This window comes from Balaenoptera acutorostrata, chromosome X (assembly GCF_949987535.1).
Source record: "Balaenoptera acutorostrata chromosome X, mBalAcu1.1, whole genome shotgun sequence".
Classification (NCBI taxonomy): domain Eukaryota; kingdom Metazoa; phylum Chordata; class Mammalia; order Artiodactyla; family Balaenopteridae; genus Balaenoptera; species Balaenoptera acutorostrata.
The window spans coordinates 46,417,587-46,434,661 of record NC_080085.1 but is presented as its reverse complement, the minus strand read 5'-3'; the positions used below and the strand labels follow the sequence as shown (position 1 = coordinate 46,434,661).

Sequence of the window (17,075 nt, the reverse complement as noted above, 5' to 3'; positions counted from 1 at the left end):
ATATTTTCTATTTCTTCCTGGTTCAGTCTTGGAAGGTTCTACTTTTCTAAGAATTTTTCCATTTCTTCCAGGTTGTCCATTTTATTGACATAGATTTATTTGTAGTAGTCTCTTAGGATGCTTTGTATTTCTGTGGTGTCTGTTGTGACTTCTCGTATTTTCATTTCTAATTTTATTGATTTGAGGCCTCTCCCTCTTTTTCTTGATGAGTTTGACTAATGGTTTATCAATTTGGTTTATCTTCTCAAAGAACCAGCTTTTAGTTTTATTGATCTTTGTTATTGTTTTCTTTGTTTCTATTTCATTTATTTCTGCTCTGATCCTTATGATTTCTTTCCTTCTGCTAAATTTGGGTTTTGTTTGTTCTTCTTTCTCTAATTCCTTTAGGTTTAAGTTTAGGTTGTTTATTTGAGATTTTTCTTGTTTCTTGAGGTAGGCTTGTATTGTTACAAACTTCCCTCTTAGAACTGCTTTTGCTGCATCCCATAGGTTTTGGATCATCATGTTTTCGTTGTCAGTTGTCTCTAGGTATTTTTTTTTATTTTCTCCTTGATTTATTCAGTGATGTCTTGGTGATTTAGTAATGTATTGTTCAGCCTCCATGTGTTTGTGTTTTTTACGTTTTTTTTCCTGTAATTGATTTCTAATCTCATAGCGTTGTGGTCAGAAAAGTTGCTTGATATGATTTCAATTTTCTTAAATTTACTGAGGCTTCATTTGTGACCCAAGATGTGATGTATCCTGGAGAATGATCCATGCACATTTGAGAAGGACGTGTAATCTGCTGTTTATGGATGGAATGTCCTATAAATATCAATTAAATCTATTGGGTCTATGTGTCGTTTAAGGCTTATGTTTCTTTATTAATTTTCTGTTTGGATGATCTGTCCATTGGTGTTAGTGAGGTGTTAAAGTCGCCCACGATTATTGTATTATTGTTGATTTCCTCTTTTATAGCTGTTAACAGTTGCCTTATGTATTGATGTGCTCCTATATTGGGTGCATATATATTTATAATTGTTATATCTTCTTGGATTGATCCCTTGATCACTATGTAGTGTCCTTCCTCTTCTCTTGTAACATTCTTTACTTTAAAGTCTATTTTATCTGATATGAGAATTGCTACTCCAGGTTTCTGTTGATATTTCCATGGAATATCTTTTTCCATCCCCTCACTTTCAGTCTGTATGTGTCCCTAGGTCTGAAGTGGGTCTCTGGTAGACAATATATATATGGGTCTTGTATTTGTATCCATTCAACGAGCCTGTGTCTTTTGGTTGATGCATTTAATCCATTTACGTTTAAGGTAATTATCGATAAGTATGTTCCTATTACCATTTTGTTGTTTGTTTTTGGAGGTCCTTTTCTTCTCTTGTTTTTCTCACTTAGAGAAGTTCCTTTAGCATTTGTTGTAGAGCTGGTTTGATGGTGCTGAATTCTCTTAGTTTTTGCTTGTCTGTAAAGCTTTTGATTTCTCCATCAAATCTGAATGAGATCCTTGCCGGGTAGAGTAATCTTGGTTGTAGGTTCTTCCCTTTCATCACTTTAAATATGTCATGCCATTCCCTCTGGCTTGTAGAGTTTCCTCTGAGAAATCAGCTGCTAAACTTATGGGAATTCCCTTGTATGTTAACCTTATGGGAGTTCCCTTGTATGTTGCCATTTTTCCCTTGCTGCTTTCAATAATTTTTCTTTGTCTTTAATTTTTGCCAATTTTATTACTACGTGTCTCAGCCTGTTTCTCCTTGGGTCTATCCTGTATGGGACTCTGTGCACTTCCTGGACTTGGATGCCTATTTCCTTCCCACATTAGGGAAGTTTTTGACTATAATCTCTTCAAATATTTTCTCAGGTCCTTCTCTCTCTCTTCTCCTTCTGCGACACCTATAATGCAAATGTTGTTGCATTTTATGTTGTCCCAGAGGTCTCTCAGGCTGTCTTCATTTCTTTTCATTCATTTTTCTTTATTTTGTTCCACAGCAGTGAATTCCACCATTCTGTCTTCCAGGTCACTTATCTGTTCTTCTGCCTCAGTTATCCTGTTATTGATTCCTTCTAGTGTATTTTTCATTTTAGTTATTGTATTTTTCATCTCTGTTTGTTTGCTCTTTAATTCTTCTAGTTCTTTGTTAAACATTTCATGCATCTTCTCTATCTTTGCCTCCATTCTTTTTCAGAGGTCCTGGATCATCTTCTCTATCATTCTTCTGAATTCTTTTTCTGGACGGTTGCCTATCTCCACTTCATTTAGTTGTTTTTCTGGGGTTTTATATTGTTCCTTCATCTCATACATAGTCCTCTGCCTTTTCCTTTTGTCTATCTTTCTGTGAATGTGGTTTTTTGTTCCACAGGCTGCAGGACTGTAATTCTTTTTGCTTCCACTGTCTGCCCTCTGGTGGATGAGGCTATCTAAGAGGCTTGTGCAAGTTTCCTGATGGAAGGGACCGGTGGTGGGTAGAGTTGGCTGTTGCTCTGGTAGGCAGAACTCAGTAAAACTTTATTCTTCTTGTCTGCTGATGGGTGGGGCTTGGTTCCCTCCCTGTTGGTTGTTTGGCCTGATGCGACCCAACACTGGAGCCTACCCGGACTCTTTGGTGGGGCTAATGGCCGACTCTGGGAGGGCTCACACCAAGGGGTACTTCCCAGAACTTCTGCTGCCAGTGTCCTTGTCCTCACAGTGAGACACAGCCACACCCTGCCTCTGCAGGAGACCCTCCAACACCAGCAGGCAGGTCTGGTTCAGTCTTCCATGGGGTCACTGCTCCCTCGTTTGGGTCCTAACACACACACCACCCTGTGTGTGCCCTCCAAGAGTGGAGTCTCTCTTTCCCCCAGTCCTGTCAAAGTTCTGCAATCAAATCCCGCTAGCCTTCAAAGTCTGATTATCTAGGAATTCCTCCTCCCATTGCCGGACCCCCAGGTTGGGAAGCCTGACATGGGGCTCAGAACCTCCATTCCAGTGGGTGGACTTCTGTGTTATAAGTGTTCTCTGGTTTGTTAGTCACCCATCCAGCAACTATGGAATTTGATTTTATTGTGATTGTGCCCCTCCTACCATCTCACTGTGGCTTCTCCTTTGTCTTTGGATGTGGGGTATCTTTTTTGGTGAGTTCCAGTGCCTTCCTGTTGATGATTGTTCCCTTCTACCCATTTTTTAATTGGGATATCCTTGATCTTTGAATTCATGGAACTCAGAAAAATTGTGATTAGGTTGAGGTTTTATGTTATTTTATATATTACTATAAAGTGATCATTTAATTAGTATTTATTTATGGCCACGCTGCATGTGGGATCTTAGTTCCCTGACCAGGAATCAAACCCGTGTCCCCTGCATTGGAAACACAGAGTCTTAACCACTGGACCGCCAGGGCAGTCCCTTAATTAGTATTTTTAAATTTAAAAGTTGCACAGATAGAGTTTGCATTTAATACAACTGACTGTACTGCATCATTATTCCCTAAGCATATTGTCTGTTGTTATGTCTCTGTAGATAGAAATTATTTTTTACCCTTTCTCTTCTTACAGAACTTGTATTAATTCTCTAAGACTCATCTGAAATATCACTTCCTCCTTGAAACCTTCCCTGATCTTCTAGACAGAATGAATCATTCCCTTTTCTTTTTCTAAAATACCTTGCTTGTATATCTGCTGCATCACTTATTATGGTATGACTTATAAGCTACTCATATTATTCTATCATTGTACTTGGTATGTTAGTATGTACTTCGTGGCTTTACCTTATTCATTTGTGCCCTCACTGGGCTTAACACAGTACTAATAGTGGATACTCAGATGTGTTGATTCTAACTAATCTTGCAGAATTATTGTAAAGTTTAAATGAAATAATTTGTATAAATTGCCTTATACGGTGCCTGATGCTGGTACTCAATAAAGTTTCCGTCTTTTTTCCTCTTTACTCTTGTTTTAATTTTTCCTCTTGTCTCATTTTTCTCAACTCCCTGTATATTCTGTCCATGACAACAGAATAGAGATTTCTTTCTTTCATTGCTCACATCTCTCTTCTTCAGGGTACTAACACTCACTGTTTGCACCTCTCATTTGTTTATGTATTTATTTTAGGTCACTGGCCCTGTTAAAATTAGAGATTCCCTTAAGGCAGCAGACAGAGGTAATATGACATCTCCACCACTCCTGGATGCCAACCCCATGGAGAACCCAGCACTGTTAAATGACATCAAGATTGAGCCCCCAGAAGAACTTCTGGCTAATGATTTCAACCTGCCCCAGGTGGAACCAGTTGACCTCTCCTTTCACAAGCCAAAGTCTCCTCTTCAGCCTGCCAGTATGCTGCAAGCTCCAATACGTCCTCCCAAGCCACAGTCTGCTTCCCAGACTCTTGTAGTATCCACTTCAACATCAGACACAGGCACTTCAGCAAATATCCCTACTGTTCTGACTCCAGGCTCTATCTTGGCCTCCTCTCAGGGCACTGGTGGCCAGCAGATCTTACATGTGATTCACACCATCCCCTCAGTCAATCTGTCAAATAAGATGGGTAGCCTGAAGGCCATCCCAGTGGTGGTGCAGTCGCTGCCCATGGTGTATACTACTTTGCCTGCAGATGGGAGCCCTGCAGCCATTACAGTCCCACTCATTGGAGGAGATGGCAAAAATGCTGGATCAGGTGAGCATCAATCTGCCCCTTTGCTGGACCTTACCTTCCTTCATCTACTCCCTTTTTGAATATTCTATCTCCTATTTCTTTTCCAATTATTCTTGCATACAGCTTTAAGAGCAATTTTTCATAAATACTGTTTTTATGATGTCTCTTCAATGCTTACAAATGTACAAAGAATCTTTTTCATTTAGCCCATGTTTCTCAAACTGGGGTATACATATCTTTGCGTGAAATACTATGTATCTTCCTGGAACCTCTATATTATTTGACAGTAAGTAATTTAAAACATTTTATATTTTTAAAATAGGATTTTATTAAAGAGAAAAATATAATATTTGAATAATATTTTAAAACATGAACTTCAAAAATAGTTTTAAGCTACTAAAGCACTTACACTGGGACTTTCCAGGAGGATGTGTTTAGTCTTCTATGTCATTAGGAATGCTTTGGTAGAAAAGTTGAGAATGTTTCTAGCCCTACATACATAGCCAGCCTTATCTCCCAGCCTCTCCCAGCACTGTACTTTTCTCTTTCCTACAAGTAAAATAGTCTTTGAAATTTTGCCATCTTTCCTGTGTTCCACCTCATTTGGCATCTATCACCTTCCATGTTAATTTTTTACATGCTTGTATCACAAGTGTATGGGTATTCTTCCCAATTGAATTGTAAATTGCTTGAGGACAAGACTCCATCTTATTTTTCTTTGTGCATCTCCAGAGAGCACAGTGGTAGATAGTAGTTGTTTTGTAACAAATAATGTGATGAACAAACTTGAAATTTTTTCTAGGAGAGAGTTCATATGCTGTAATCTTACCTTTTACTTATTTTTAAAATAAGTTCAGAATTCAGAAAGGTATGTTTATCTCCCTTTCACCACTATCGCCCAGCCACCCAGTTCCCCTCCTAGAGACATATCTAGTTTGTAATGGAGAATGATGGAAGAAAATTATATGGCTTCTTGAAGTGGTTCAAGATATTTACCTTCACCACATCTGTAGAATTACAACCACTTTTGGATGTTCAGCTTTAGGAAGGATGTTGGGAAATTGGAGTATAATCAGAGGAGAAAGATTAAGATGGTGAGAGGACTAAAACCCATGTCAGAAAGGAGCTGATAAATGTTTAGCATGAATTAAAAAGACCAAAGGGGAGATATGCGGGTGGAAATGACTAGGAACCAGATTTCAGCTCAGTGTTAAAAAAAAAACTTTCTAAGAGTTTTCTACCTTTGAAATTCAATGCCTTGTGATCATTCCATCACTAAATGTAGGAGAATGACATACTAAGCATCAAGTTGCTGAGACTCCGCCATGTTCTTTTGAATAAAAATGCCGTTATCGATTAGTGGTTAATTGTGGTAATGATAAGTATTCATAACAATCTTGTTTTTGAGATCCCCTGAGGGGGTTATTTAAAATACAATTATCAATTTTCATATAGGGAGAGAGCCAAACAAAACAGGAAATGGGAAAATAAAATTCTTTGTGTGAGAATTTGCTGATATCAAGGCAGTGGTAACACCAAGGGATGGTTTGATGGGCTTTGAATTCCCCCCCACCATAATATCCATCAGTCCATCAGAACTATTTTAAATAAACAGAATAAATTTTAAAAGTGTTCAATGTAGTTTCAAGCTGAGACCATTAGCACAGTGGTCTCCAAATGGTATGTTTACACCTTGGTGGGGGGGCAAAGGGGGTATTGCACAGAGTATTTGGAGCACAAAAAGAAAGCATCAAAACTTCTATTTGTATTGTCTCGCCCTTTACATGTTATTTTGTTTATTTTTCATAATGTACACAAAATTTTAGGATGCTAGTACATTTATATCATAAACACACACATATGCATGCAGAGACACAGACACAGATATATGCTTAAAACGTTTTAGTGAATGATACACAATGTATGGAGGTGACTGTGCTAGCCAAATACTCCCCATCCCCAACTTTATTGCCACCCTTAAGTTTCTTCTATATAGAAATTTTGAAGCTTTCACTAGATCTAGGAGATGTCTGACCATCTGACTGAGTTTTGTTAGGCATCAGAAACACCATTGGTTGACAATAAATATTTAAGGGCTTCTGCCAACATAGGTGGAAGGGAAGGACGCTAACATGTATCAAGCACCTACTAGACACTCATTATGTGTCTCATCTCAATGACTCGTTTCCATTAAGGAACACAAAAGCCAAAGGGGATGTTCTCACCTCTGGCATGAGCCTAGGCATTGATCTGAGGACAGACAAAGAACTATTTAGAGTTTGATTCAACAAATACAAATTGAACCTGACTTTTCAACAGACACTGTCTTGGGTCCTCGAGATAGGGAGTTGAATCATACCCAGACCTTATCCTAGAGAAACCCACTATCTTATCTTACTCACTATCCTAGAGAAGCTCATTCTAGTGAGAATGCTCCACAGTACCCTTCCCTCAAAGGAATTTCTTTATCCTGCTCTGCTAAAATTTTAAATGCTCTTCTCTTCCTTCCATACAAATATACTTCTTCCATCTTTGCTTTTTCTTTATTTCTCTATTTTTCTGCTACTTTTCATTGTGAGCCAAACTGGGAATCCTGAAAATGATTAGAGGCTCATATATTTGTAGCCCACACTGCTCCTTTTCTTTGCTTTTAGTGAAAATTGACCCCACCTCCATGTCTCCACTGGAGATCCCAAGTGACAGTGAGGAGAGTACAATTGAGAGTGGATCCTCAGCCTTACAGGATATTCAGGTACAAGAGTAAGTACTTTTATCTTTACTTCAGGTCTGTCTCTGTGTATATATGTGTGTGTCTGTGGTAAAAGTGGAACAAATTCTCAGACACAATAGTAAGAATTTGAGGACAACAAAATATAGGTAAACTGCCTTTTCAGCGAAGGTATGAGCTTGTATGCACACATGTGCGTGGACATGGATGTTATGACACAGTAATGTTTTAATTGTAGATCATCAATTTTTACCCTTGGAAAATTTGCAAATTTCCTATAAAGTACAGTTGCATTCTGTTTCTCTCTGTAAGTTTAAAGCAACCTTATCATTGGCTTGTGTTTTAGCAACCATGTTGGATGAAAAATACATTTCTTTAAACCTAAGAATGAAGCTTATTAGAGTGAAATGCTCATACTGCTTGGGAACAGAAACCACCCAAAGAAACATTACCACCTTCTGGGACCTGTATTTACTGAGCAGAATGGCTAAGTTGAGGGAATTGCTTGAGCTATTTCAATTATTCGGGGGGGGGGGCTGGTATTAAATTTGCATAAATTAAATGCATGTATGAGGTGATCCCATTATATGTAAGTCCATTTATTTAGCCTCCACTTTAAAATCACTATTTGGCCTTATCTCTCTTTCTTTGCTCAGACCAGCAGCAATGAGCCAAATGCAGGGAGAAGAGTCCCTTGACTTGAAGAGAAGACGGATTCACCAGTGTGACTTTGCGGGATGCAGCAAAGTGTACACCAAAAGCTCTCACCTGAAAGCCCACCGAAGAATCCATACAGGTCTGCCCACCTCCACCCTACCCCCAACACACACACACACACACAGAGTCTCTGAGAGACAGGAAGAGAAGAAAGTCTTGAAACAAAGGTTGATCTATTTATACTCATGAGCACAGGTTCCATTCATGACTTTTATCCCTATGTCTTGTTTCTACTCTACGGTAGCTTTCATGAAACCAGCCTAAGAAAACACTAAACCTGGTGTCTTCTGAATAGTTATCATTCCCATTGAGCACCTGTAGGTCTTTCTAATTGGGAAGTCATAACATTTATAAGAAGATAAAGGCAGATAAGACTCCCTCCCTTGCTACCAGAGCCCCACAAGTTTTATTGAGTATTGAAAAGTACAGTGAAATTAAAGCAGGCTTTTGGGGCTCAGCATCATTTACCAACCTATAATATATCTTTGTTCTCATTAGAAATGAAAGGTGGACATTAGAAAGAATAAGTAAAGCAGACCTGGGGGCTTAGGGCAGGGGCTGGGGGAGTGAGCAAACTGCCCCATCTGAAGGAGAACTATCACTCAACTCCAAATAAGTATTACCAAATCTCCCAAATTAAAAAAAATCAAGATTTTTATGTGAAACATCCTAGATTTTGAATGTTGGCATGTAATTAAACAAATTTTATAACACCATAGATTCAAAGAAACCTGCCTATGGGCCAGAAATAGCTTTTCAGCCATCAGTTTGTACCCTCTCCTTGAAAACTCCTCATCCCCAATCATCTCCAGCTCAGAAGTGAGACTTGGACACCCTGGACTAGGAAGGGGACCTCTTTTCTTGTAAACATATACTGTATTAGAGTTTGTATAGAACCCAACCTTGGTATGCAACCTGGGTATACTTTTTTTCTATTACTGGTATTCCACAGGTTCTTTGGAACTGAGACAGCTGAAGAAAAGCCTGCTTTATTGCACTCTAAAGATTGGGGTTCATTGCGAGGTGTTCCAGAGAGTGATAACCTTGTCTCTGGTAGATATTCTCAGCAGAGAGCCATGAGGCTCTAGCTTATCTGGATACCACCTCTAGTATGCAATGCAGCCCTTCATCTCCTTTGAGCTTACAATCATGTAAAGCAGAAAGTACAGATACAACAATTTCCATTAAACATACAGTTAAGCCCCAGTTTTTAATAACAGCATCACCCATTCACTCCGGCTCAAAATTAATGATTGATTCTTAACATTCTCTGTGCCCCCAGTTATGTGTTTCTAAAGTTCTATTATTTCTTTCTTCAAATAGCTCTTTTATTGAGGATGTAAACATAATAGCCAAGAGCATACACTGTGAAACTACACTGTCTGAATTTGACATCGCAGTCTATCACTCATTAGCTGAAAGTTACTTCATCTTTCTTTGCCTCAGTTTCCTTATCTGGGAATATTAATAGTTTAAACACTTAGAATACTGTCTGACATATAGTAAACTCTCAATAAATGTGAGCTATTATTTGTATCCTTTCAATTCCAGTCTCACTTCCACACAGTTAGGCTTTCTGTCTTAATTTATTCTTTTTCTCCTCCAACTTTATAGTTGAAAATTAAAATTGTTCATATTTAAGATGTAAAAATGGGTGATTTGATATGTATGCATTCTGAAATATTCACCACAAACAAACTGATTAACCCATCCATCACCTCACAAAGTTACCTTGTGTGTATGTGTGTGTGCCTCGTGAGAATACCTAAGATACATCCTCTTAGCAAATTTCAAGTATACAATATTGTTAACTACAGTCACATTGTTGTACATCAGATTTCTAGGACTTATTTATCTTGCAGAACTGAAATCTGTACCCCAGACCAACATTTCCCCATATCCCCACCTCAAACCCAGGTTAGCAAGATTCTATACTCTGTTTCAAAAAGTTTGACATTTTTAAAAAAATTATAGTTGATTTACAATACATATTAAGTTCTGGTGTACAACATACTGATCCAATATTTCTTATAGATTATACACCACTTAAAGTTATTATAAACTATTAACTATATTCCCTGTGCTGTACAATATATCCTTGTATCTTATTTATTTTATAAATAGTAGTTTGTACCTATTCATCACCTACCTCGATCTGCCCCTCCCCCTATATTCCTGTCCCGCCATTCCTCTTCCCATTGGTAACCACTAGTTTATCCTCTATATCTGTGATTCTCTTTCTGTTTTGTTATATTTATTCATTTGTTTTATTCTTTTAGATTCTACATGTAAGTGAAAACTTATATTTCTCTTTCTCTGTCTGACTTATTTCACTAAGCATAATACTGTCCAGGTCCATCCACTTTGTTTCAAATGGCAAGATTTTATTTTTTTTTATGTCTGAGTAATATTCCACTGTGTGTGTGTGTGTGTGTGTGTGTGTGTGTGTGTGAGTGTACCACATCTTTTTTTATTGAAGTATAGTTGACTTACAATATTGTATTATTTTCAGGTATACAGCATAGTGATTTAGTATTTTTGCAGATTATACTCCATTATAAATTATTACAAGATAATGGCTATAATTTCCTGTGCTATACAATATATCCTTGTTGCTTATCTATTTTATACATACTAGTTTATATCTCTTAATCTCATTCTCCTAATTTACCCCTTCCCCGCTTCCCTTCCTGCTTTGGTAACCACACGTTTGTGTTCTACACGTGAGAGTCTGTTTCTATTTTGCATATACATTCATTTGTATTATTTTTTAGATTCCACATGTAAGTGATATCATAAAGTATTTGTCTTTCTCTGTTTGACTTATTTCACTAAACATAATAATCTTTAGGGCCGTCCAAGCTGCTGCAAATGGCAGAATTTCATGCTTTTTTATGCCTAGTAATATTTCATTGAGTATATATACACTTCTCTATCCATTCTTCTGTTGAAGGACGCTTAGGTTGCTTCCATATTTTGGTTATTGTAAATAATGCTGCTATGAACGTTGGGGTGTTAGTCCAACGTTGAAAATACTAGTCTTTTCAAACTAACATTTTCATTTTCTTCAGATATATACCCAGAAGTGGAATTGCTTGGATCATATGGTAGTTCTATTTTTGTTTTTTGAGAAACCTCCATATTGTTTTCCATAATGGTTACACCAATTTACATTCCCACCAAAAGTGTACTAGGGTTTCTTTTTCTCCACATCTTATCCAACATTTGTTATTTGTGGACATTTTGATATTAGCCATTCTGAAGGGTGTGAGGTGATACCTCACTGTGGTTTTGATTTGCATTTCCCTGATGTTTAGCGATGTTGAGCATTTATTTCATGTGCCTGTTGGCCATGTGTATGTCTTCAGGAAAATGTCTTTGCAGGTTTTCTACCCATTTTTTCATTAGGTTCTTCTTTTTTTATATGAAGTTTTCATGAACTGTATATATATATATATATATATATATATATATATACACATATATATATATGATTTTACACCTTATTGGACATACTGTTTGAAGATATTTTCTCCCATTCAGTAGGTTACCTTCTCATTTTGTAGATGGTTTCCTTGGCTGTGCAAAAGCTGCTAAGTTTAATTAGGTCCCATCGGTTTATTTTTGTTTTGTTTCCTTTGCCTGGGGATACAGATCCAAAAAAAATATTGCTACAAATTATGTCAAAGAGTGTCACCCCTATGCTTTCTTCTAGACGTTTTATGGTTTATGGTATTAAATTTCGGTCTTTAATACATTTTGATTTTATTTTTTATATGGTGTTAGAAAATGCTTTATTTCATTCTTTTATATGTAGCTCTCCAGTTTTCCCAGCACCACTTACTGAAGAGACTGTCTTTTCCTCATTGTACATTTTTGTGTCCTTTGTCATAGATTAATTGGCTATATGTATATGGGTTAATTTCTGGGCTCTCTGTTCTGTTCCACTGATATATGTGTCTGTTTTTGTATCAGTACCAATCTGTTTGGATTACTGTAGCTTTGTAGTATAGTCTAAAGTCAGGGAGCATGACACTTTCAGTTTCATTCTTTTTTTCTGAGGATTGCTTTTGCTATTCAGGGTCTTTTGTGATTCCATATAAATTTTAGGATTACTAGTTCTAGATCAGTGAAAAATGTCATGGGTATTTGGATAGGGATTGCATTAAATCTGTAGATTGCTTTGGGTGGTATGGATATTTTAACAATATTAATTCTTCAAATCCAAGAACATGGAATATCTTTCCATTTTTTGTATTATTTTCAAATTTCTTTATCAATGTTTTATAGTTTTAGAGTATAGGTCTTTCATCTCCTTGGTTAAGTTTATTCCTAGGTATTTTATTCTTTTTGATGTGATTGTAAATGGGATGGTTTCCTTAATTTATATTTCTTCTCATTCATTATTAGTGTATAGAAAATCTACAGATTTCTGTATATTAATCTTGTATCCTGTAACTTTACTGAAATCATTTATCAGTTCTAATAGCTTTTTGGTATAAACCTCAGGTTTTCTATGTCATCTGCAAATAGTGACAGTTTTACTTTCTCCCTTCCAATTTGGATGCCTTTTACTTCTTTTTCTTGTTTAACTTCTCTAACATGAATTTCCAATACTATGTTGAGTAAAAGTGGCAATAATGGGCATCCTAGTCTAGTTCTTTGTATTAGAGCAGGGGTCCCCACACCCAGGCCACTGACTGGTACCGGTCTGTGGCCTGTTACGAACCAAGCTGCACAGCAGGAGGCGAGTGGTGGGCAAGCGAGTGAAGCTTCATCTGTACTTACAGCTGCTCCCCATCACCCGCATTACTGCCTGAGTTCCTCCTCCTGTCAGATCAGTGGTGGCCTTAGAGTCTCATAGGAGCACAAACCCTACTGTGAACTGAGCATACGAGGGATCTAGGTTGCACACTCCTTATGAGAATCTAATGCCTGATGATCTGAGGTGGAGCTGAGGCAATGATGCTAGTGCTGGGGAGCGGCTGCAAATACAGATTATCATTAGCAGAATGGTTTGACTGCACAGAGACCATAATAAATCAATTGCTTGCAGACTCATATCAAAACCCTATCAATGAGTGGCAAGTGAAAACAAGCTCAGAGCTTCTACTGATTCTGCATTATGGTGAGTTGTATAATTATTTCATTATATATTACAATGTTATAATAATAGAAATAAAGTGCACAATAAATGTAATGCACTTGAATCATCCCGAAACCATCTCCCCCACCCCGGTCCATGGAAAAATTGTCTTCCATGAAACTGGTCCCTGGTGCCAAAAAGGTTGTGGACCACTGTATTAGAGATAAAGCTTTCATCTTTTCATCATTGAGTATGATGTTAACTGTAGGCTTGCCCTTATTATGGTGAGGTATATTCCCTCTATGCTCACTTTTTGAGAGTTTTTATTATAAATAGATGCTGAATTTTGTCAAGTGCTTCTTCAGCGCTTATTGAGATGATCTCATGATTTCTATTCTTCTTTTTGTTAATCTGTTTTGATTGATTTGCAAATATTGAACCATTCTTGCAACCCTGGAATAAGTCTCACTTGATCATAGATCCTTTTTACGTACTGTTGGATTTGGTTTGCTAATATTTTGTTCAGGATTTTTACATCTATATTCATCAGAGATATTGGTGCATAATTTTCATTTTTTAGTTTATTTCTCTGGTTTTGGTATCAGGGTAATGGTGGTCTCGTATAATGAATTTGGGAATACTCCATCCTTTACAATTTCTTTGTATGGTTTGAGAAGAATAGGTATTAACTCTTCTTTATTTTTTTTAGATTTATTTTACTTATTTTATTTTTGGCTGCATTGGGTCTTCATTGCTTGCGTGTGGGCTTTCTCTAGTTGCAGCAAGCAGGGGCTACTCTTCATTGTGGTGAACGTGCTTCTCATTGCAGTGACTTCTGTTGTTGCAGAGCATGGGCTCTAGGCACATGGGCTTCAGTAGTTGCAGCACATGGTCTTAGGAGTTGTGGCTCACGGGCTCTAGAGTGCAGGCTGAGTAGTTGTGGTGCATGGGCTTAGCTGCTCTGTAGCATGTGGGATCTTCCCGGACCAGGGCTTGAACCCATGCCCCTTACATTGGCAGGCAGATTCTTAACAACTGCACCACCAGGGAAACGCTAACTCTTCTTTAAATGTTTGGTAGAATTTCCCTTTGAATCCAGCAGACCTTGAACTTTTGTTTGCTGGGAATTTTTTTTTGTTTTTTTGGTAACAAGTTTAATTTCACTACAAGTGATCAGTCTGACTAGGTTGTCTATTGCTTTCTAGTTCAGTTTTGGAAGGTTGCATGTTTCTAGAAATTTGTCCATTTCTTCTAGGTTGTCCATTTTGTTGACATATAACTGTTGATAGTTTTCTCTTTTAATTTTTTTATCTCTCTGCAATTCATTGTTATTTCCTCCTCTTTCATTTGTTTTGTTTATTTGTATCCTCTCTCTTTTCTTTTTGAAGAGCTTGCCTAAAGATTGATCAATTTTGTTTATCTTCTCAAAAAAAACTAGGTCTTAGTTTCATTGACCATTTCTATTGTTTTGTTTTTGTTTATGTTTTGTCTCCATGTTATTTATTTCCTCGCTGATCTTTATGATTTCCTTTCTTCTGCTGACTTTGGGCTTTCTTTATTCATCTTTTTCTAATTCCTTTAGATGGAAGTTTAGATTGTTTTTTTGAGATTTTTCTTGTTTCTTCTGGTAGGCCTGTGTTTACAAAACTTCCCTCTTAGAACTGCTTTTGCTGCATCCCATAGATTTTGGAAAGTTGTGTTTCCATTTTCATTTATGTGGAGGTACTTTCTGATTTCCTCCTTGATTTCTTCATTGAACCATTAGTTTTTGTAGAAACCTGTTGTTTGGTCTCCATGTGTTTGTGCTTTTCCCATTTTTCTTCTTGTAATTGATTTCTAGTTTTATACCATTGTTGTTGGGGAAAAGTACATGATATTATTTCTATACTCTTAAATTTATTGAGGCTTCTTTTGTGGCCTAGCATGTGATCTATCCTGGAGAATGTTCCATGTGCACTTGAAAAAAATGTGTATTTTGCTGTTTTGTGATCAAATGTCCTATAGATATCTATTAAGTCCAACTGGACTATTGTGTCATTTAAGACCACTGTTGCTTTATTGATTTTCTGTACAAATGGTCTGTCAATTGCTATAAGTGGAGTGTTAAAATCCCCTGCTATTATTGAATTATTGTCATTTTGTTTTATGTATTTAGGTGCTCCCATATTGGGTTCTTATATGTTAACAAAATATCATCTTCTTGTATTGATTCCTTTATCATTATATAATGCCTTTGTTTGTCTTTGGTTATGGCCTTTTTTTAAAAGTCTCTTTTGTCTTTGAGTATTGCTACCTCTACTTTCATATTTATTCCATTTGTATGAAATATCTTTTTCCAACCCCTCAGTTTCCATCTGTGTGTGTGTTTAACTCTGAAGTGAGTATCTTGTAAGCAGCATACACATGGGTCTTGTTCTGGTATTCAGTCACCATATTTTTTTATTGGAGCATTTAGTCCATTGACATCTGAAGTAGTTATTGATAAGTATGTACTTATTCCCATTTTATTACTTGTTTTCTGTTTGTTTTTGTAGTTCTCTGTTCATTTCTTCTTCTGTTTTCTTCCCTTGTGGTTTGATGATTTTTTTTAAGTAGTATTATTGTATTCCCTTATTTTTTATTTTTTTGGTCTCTACCATAGGTTTTTGATTTGTGGTTAGCATGGGGTTCATATATGTTAATTTATAACTATATCTACTCTTTTAAACTCAGTCGTTTAAGTTCAAACACATTCTAAAAAATAGGCATTTTTTACTTCCTTCTCCAACATTTTGGTTTTTTTTGACGTCATATTTTGCATCTTCATGTTTATCTCTTAACTGCTTATGTAGTTATAGTTGCTTTTATAATTTGTTGTCTTTTTAATCTTTGTACTGGCTTACTTAATTGGTTGATCTTCAATCCTTACTATATATTTGCCTTTCCTGGTGGGATTTTCCCTTTATAATAGACTCTTACTTCTTTTCCACTTAGAGAAGACCCTTTAACATTTCTTTTTTGGTAGGTTTAGTATTGATGAACTCTTTTAGTTTTTTCTTGTCTGAGAAGTTCTTTATCTCTCTGATTCTGAATGATAATCTTGCTGGGTAGAGTATCATAGGTTGCAGGGTTTTTTTCCCTTTCAACACTTTGAATATATTATACCACTCCTTTCTTGCCTCCAAAGTTTCTGCAGAGAAATTAACTGATAGTCTTATGGAGGTTCCCTTGTATATGATTTTGTTTTTCTATTGATTCCTGTATAATTCTGTCTTTAACTTTTGTTATTTGTAAAAATATGGTATGTCTTGGTGTAGATCTGTTTGGGTTAATCTAGTTTGGTACCCTCTGTGCTTCCTGTACTTGTATATCTGTTTCCATCTTTAAGTTTGGGAAGTTTTCAGCCATAATTTACTCAAATACATCTTCAATCCCCTTCTCTCTCTCTTCTTCTTCTGAGACCCCTACAATGTGAATGTTGGTATGCTTAATGTTATCCCAGATATTTTACACTATTTTTATTTTTAAATTTGTTTTTCCTTTTACTGTTCTGATTGGGTGATTTCCATTATTCTACCTTCCAGATCACTTATGTGTTCTTATGTATCACTTAATTTGCTATTCATTCCTTCTAGTGTGTTTTTTATTTCACTTATTTAATTCTTCAGTTCTGAATGGGGCTTTTTAAATGTTTTCTACTTGTTAAAATTTTTACTGTGTTCATCTATAATCTTCCCTAATTTACTTAACATTTTTGTTACCAATGCTTTGAATTCTTTATTTGTCAAATTATTTATTTCTGTTTCATTATTCATTTTTTTCAGGTATATTCTCTTGCTCTTTTGATTGAGAGCAGTTCCTCTGCCTTTTCATTTTGCTTAAATTTCTCTGTCTCTATTAATTTAGGTGAAACAGTTACCTATTACTTTCTTGAAGGGGTG

At 36.5% G+C, this 17,075-nt stretch overlaps 1 protein-coding gene across 2 annotated transcripts in view; it reads left to right on the top strand.

Annotated features, from left to right (window-relative positions):
* KLF8 (KLF transcription factor 8) overlaps positions 1-17,075 on the top strand; it is a 313,859-nt gene that overhangs the window by 275,014 nt on the left and 21,770 nt on the right. For both annotated transcript variants that reach the window (XM_057539157.1, XM_057539156.1), the window contains exons 4-6: positions 4,081-4,645; positions 7,279-7,384; positions 8,009-8,148. In XM_057539157.1, the coding sequence (XP_057395140.1) occupies positions 4,081-4,645; positions 7,279-7,384; positions 8,009-8,148 (811 nt within the window). The remainder of the gene's footprint in view (positions 1-4,080; positions 4,646-7,278; positions 7,385-8,008; positions 8,149-17,075) is intronic.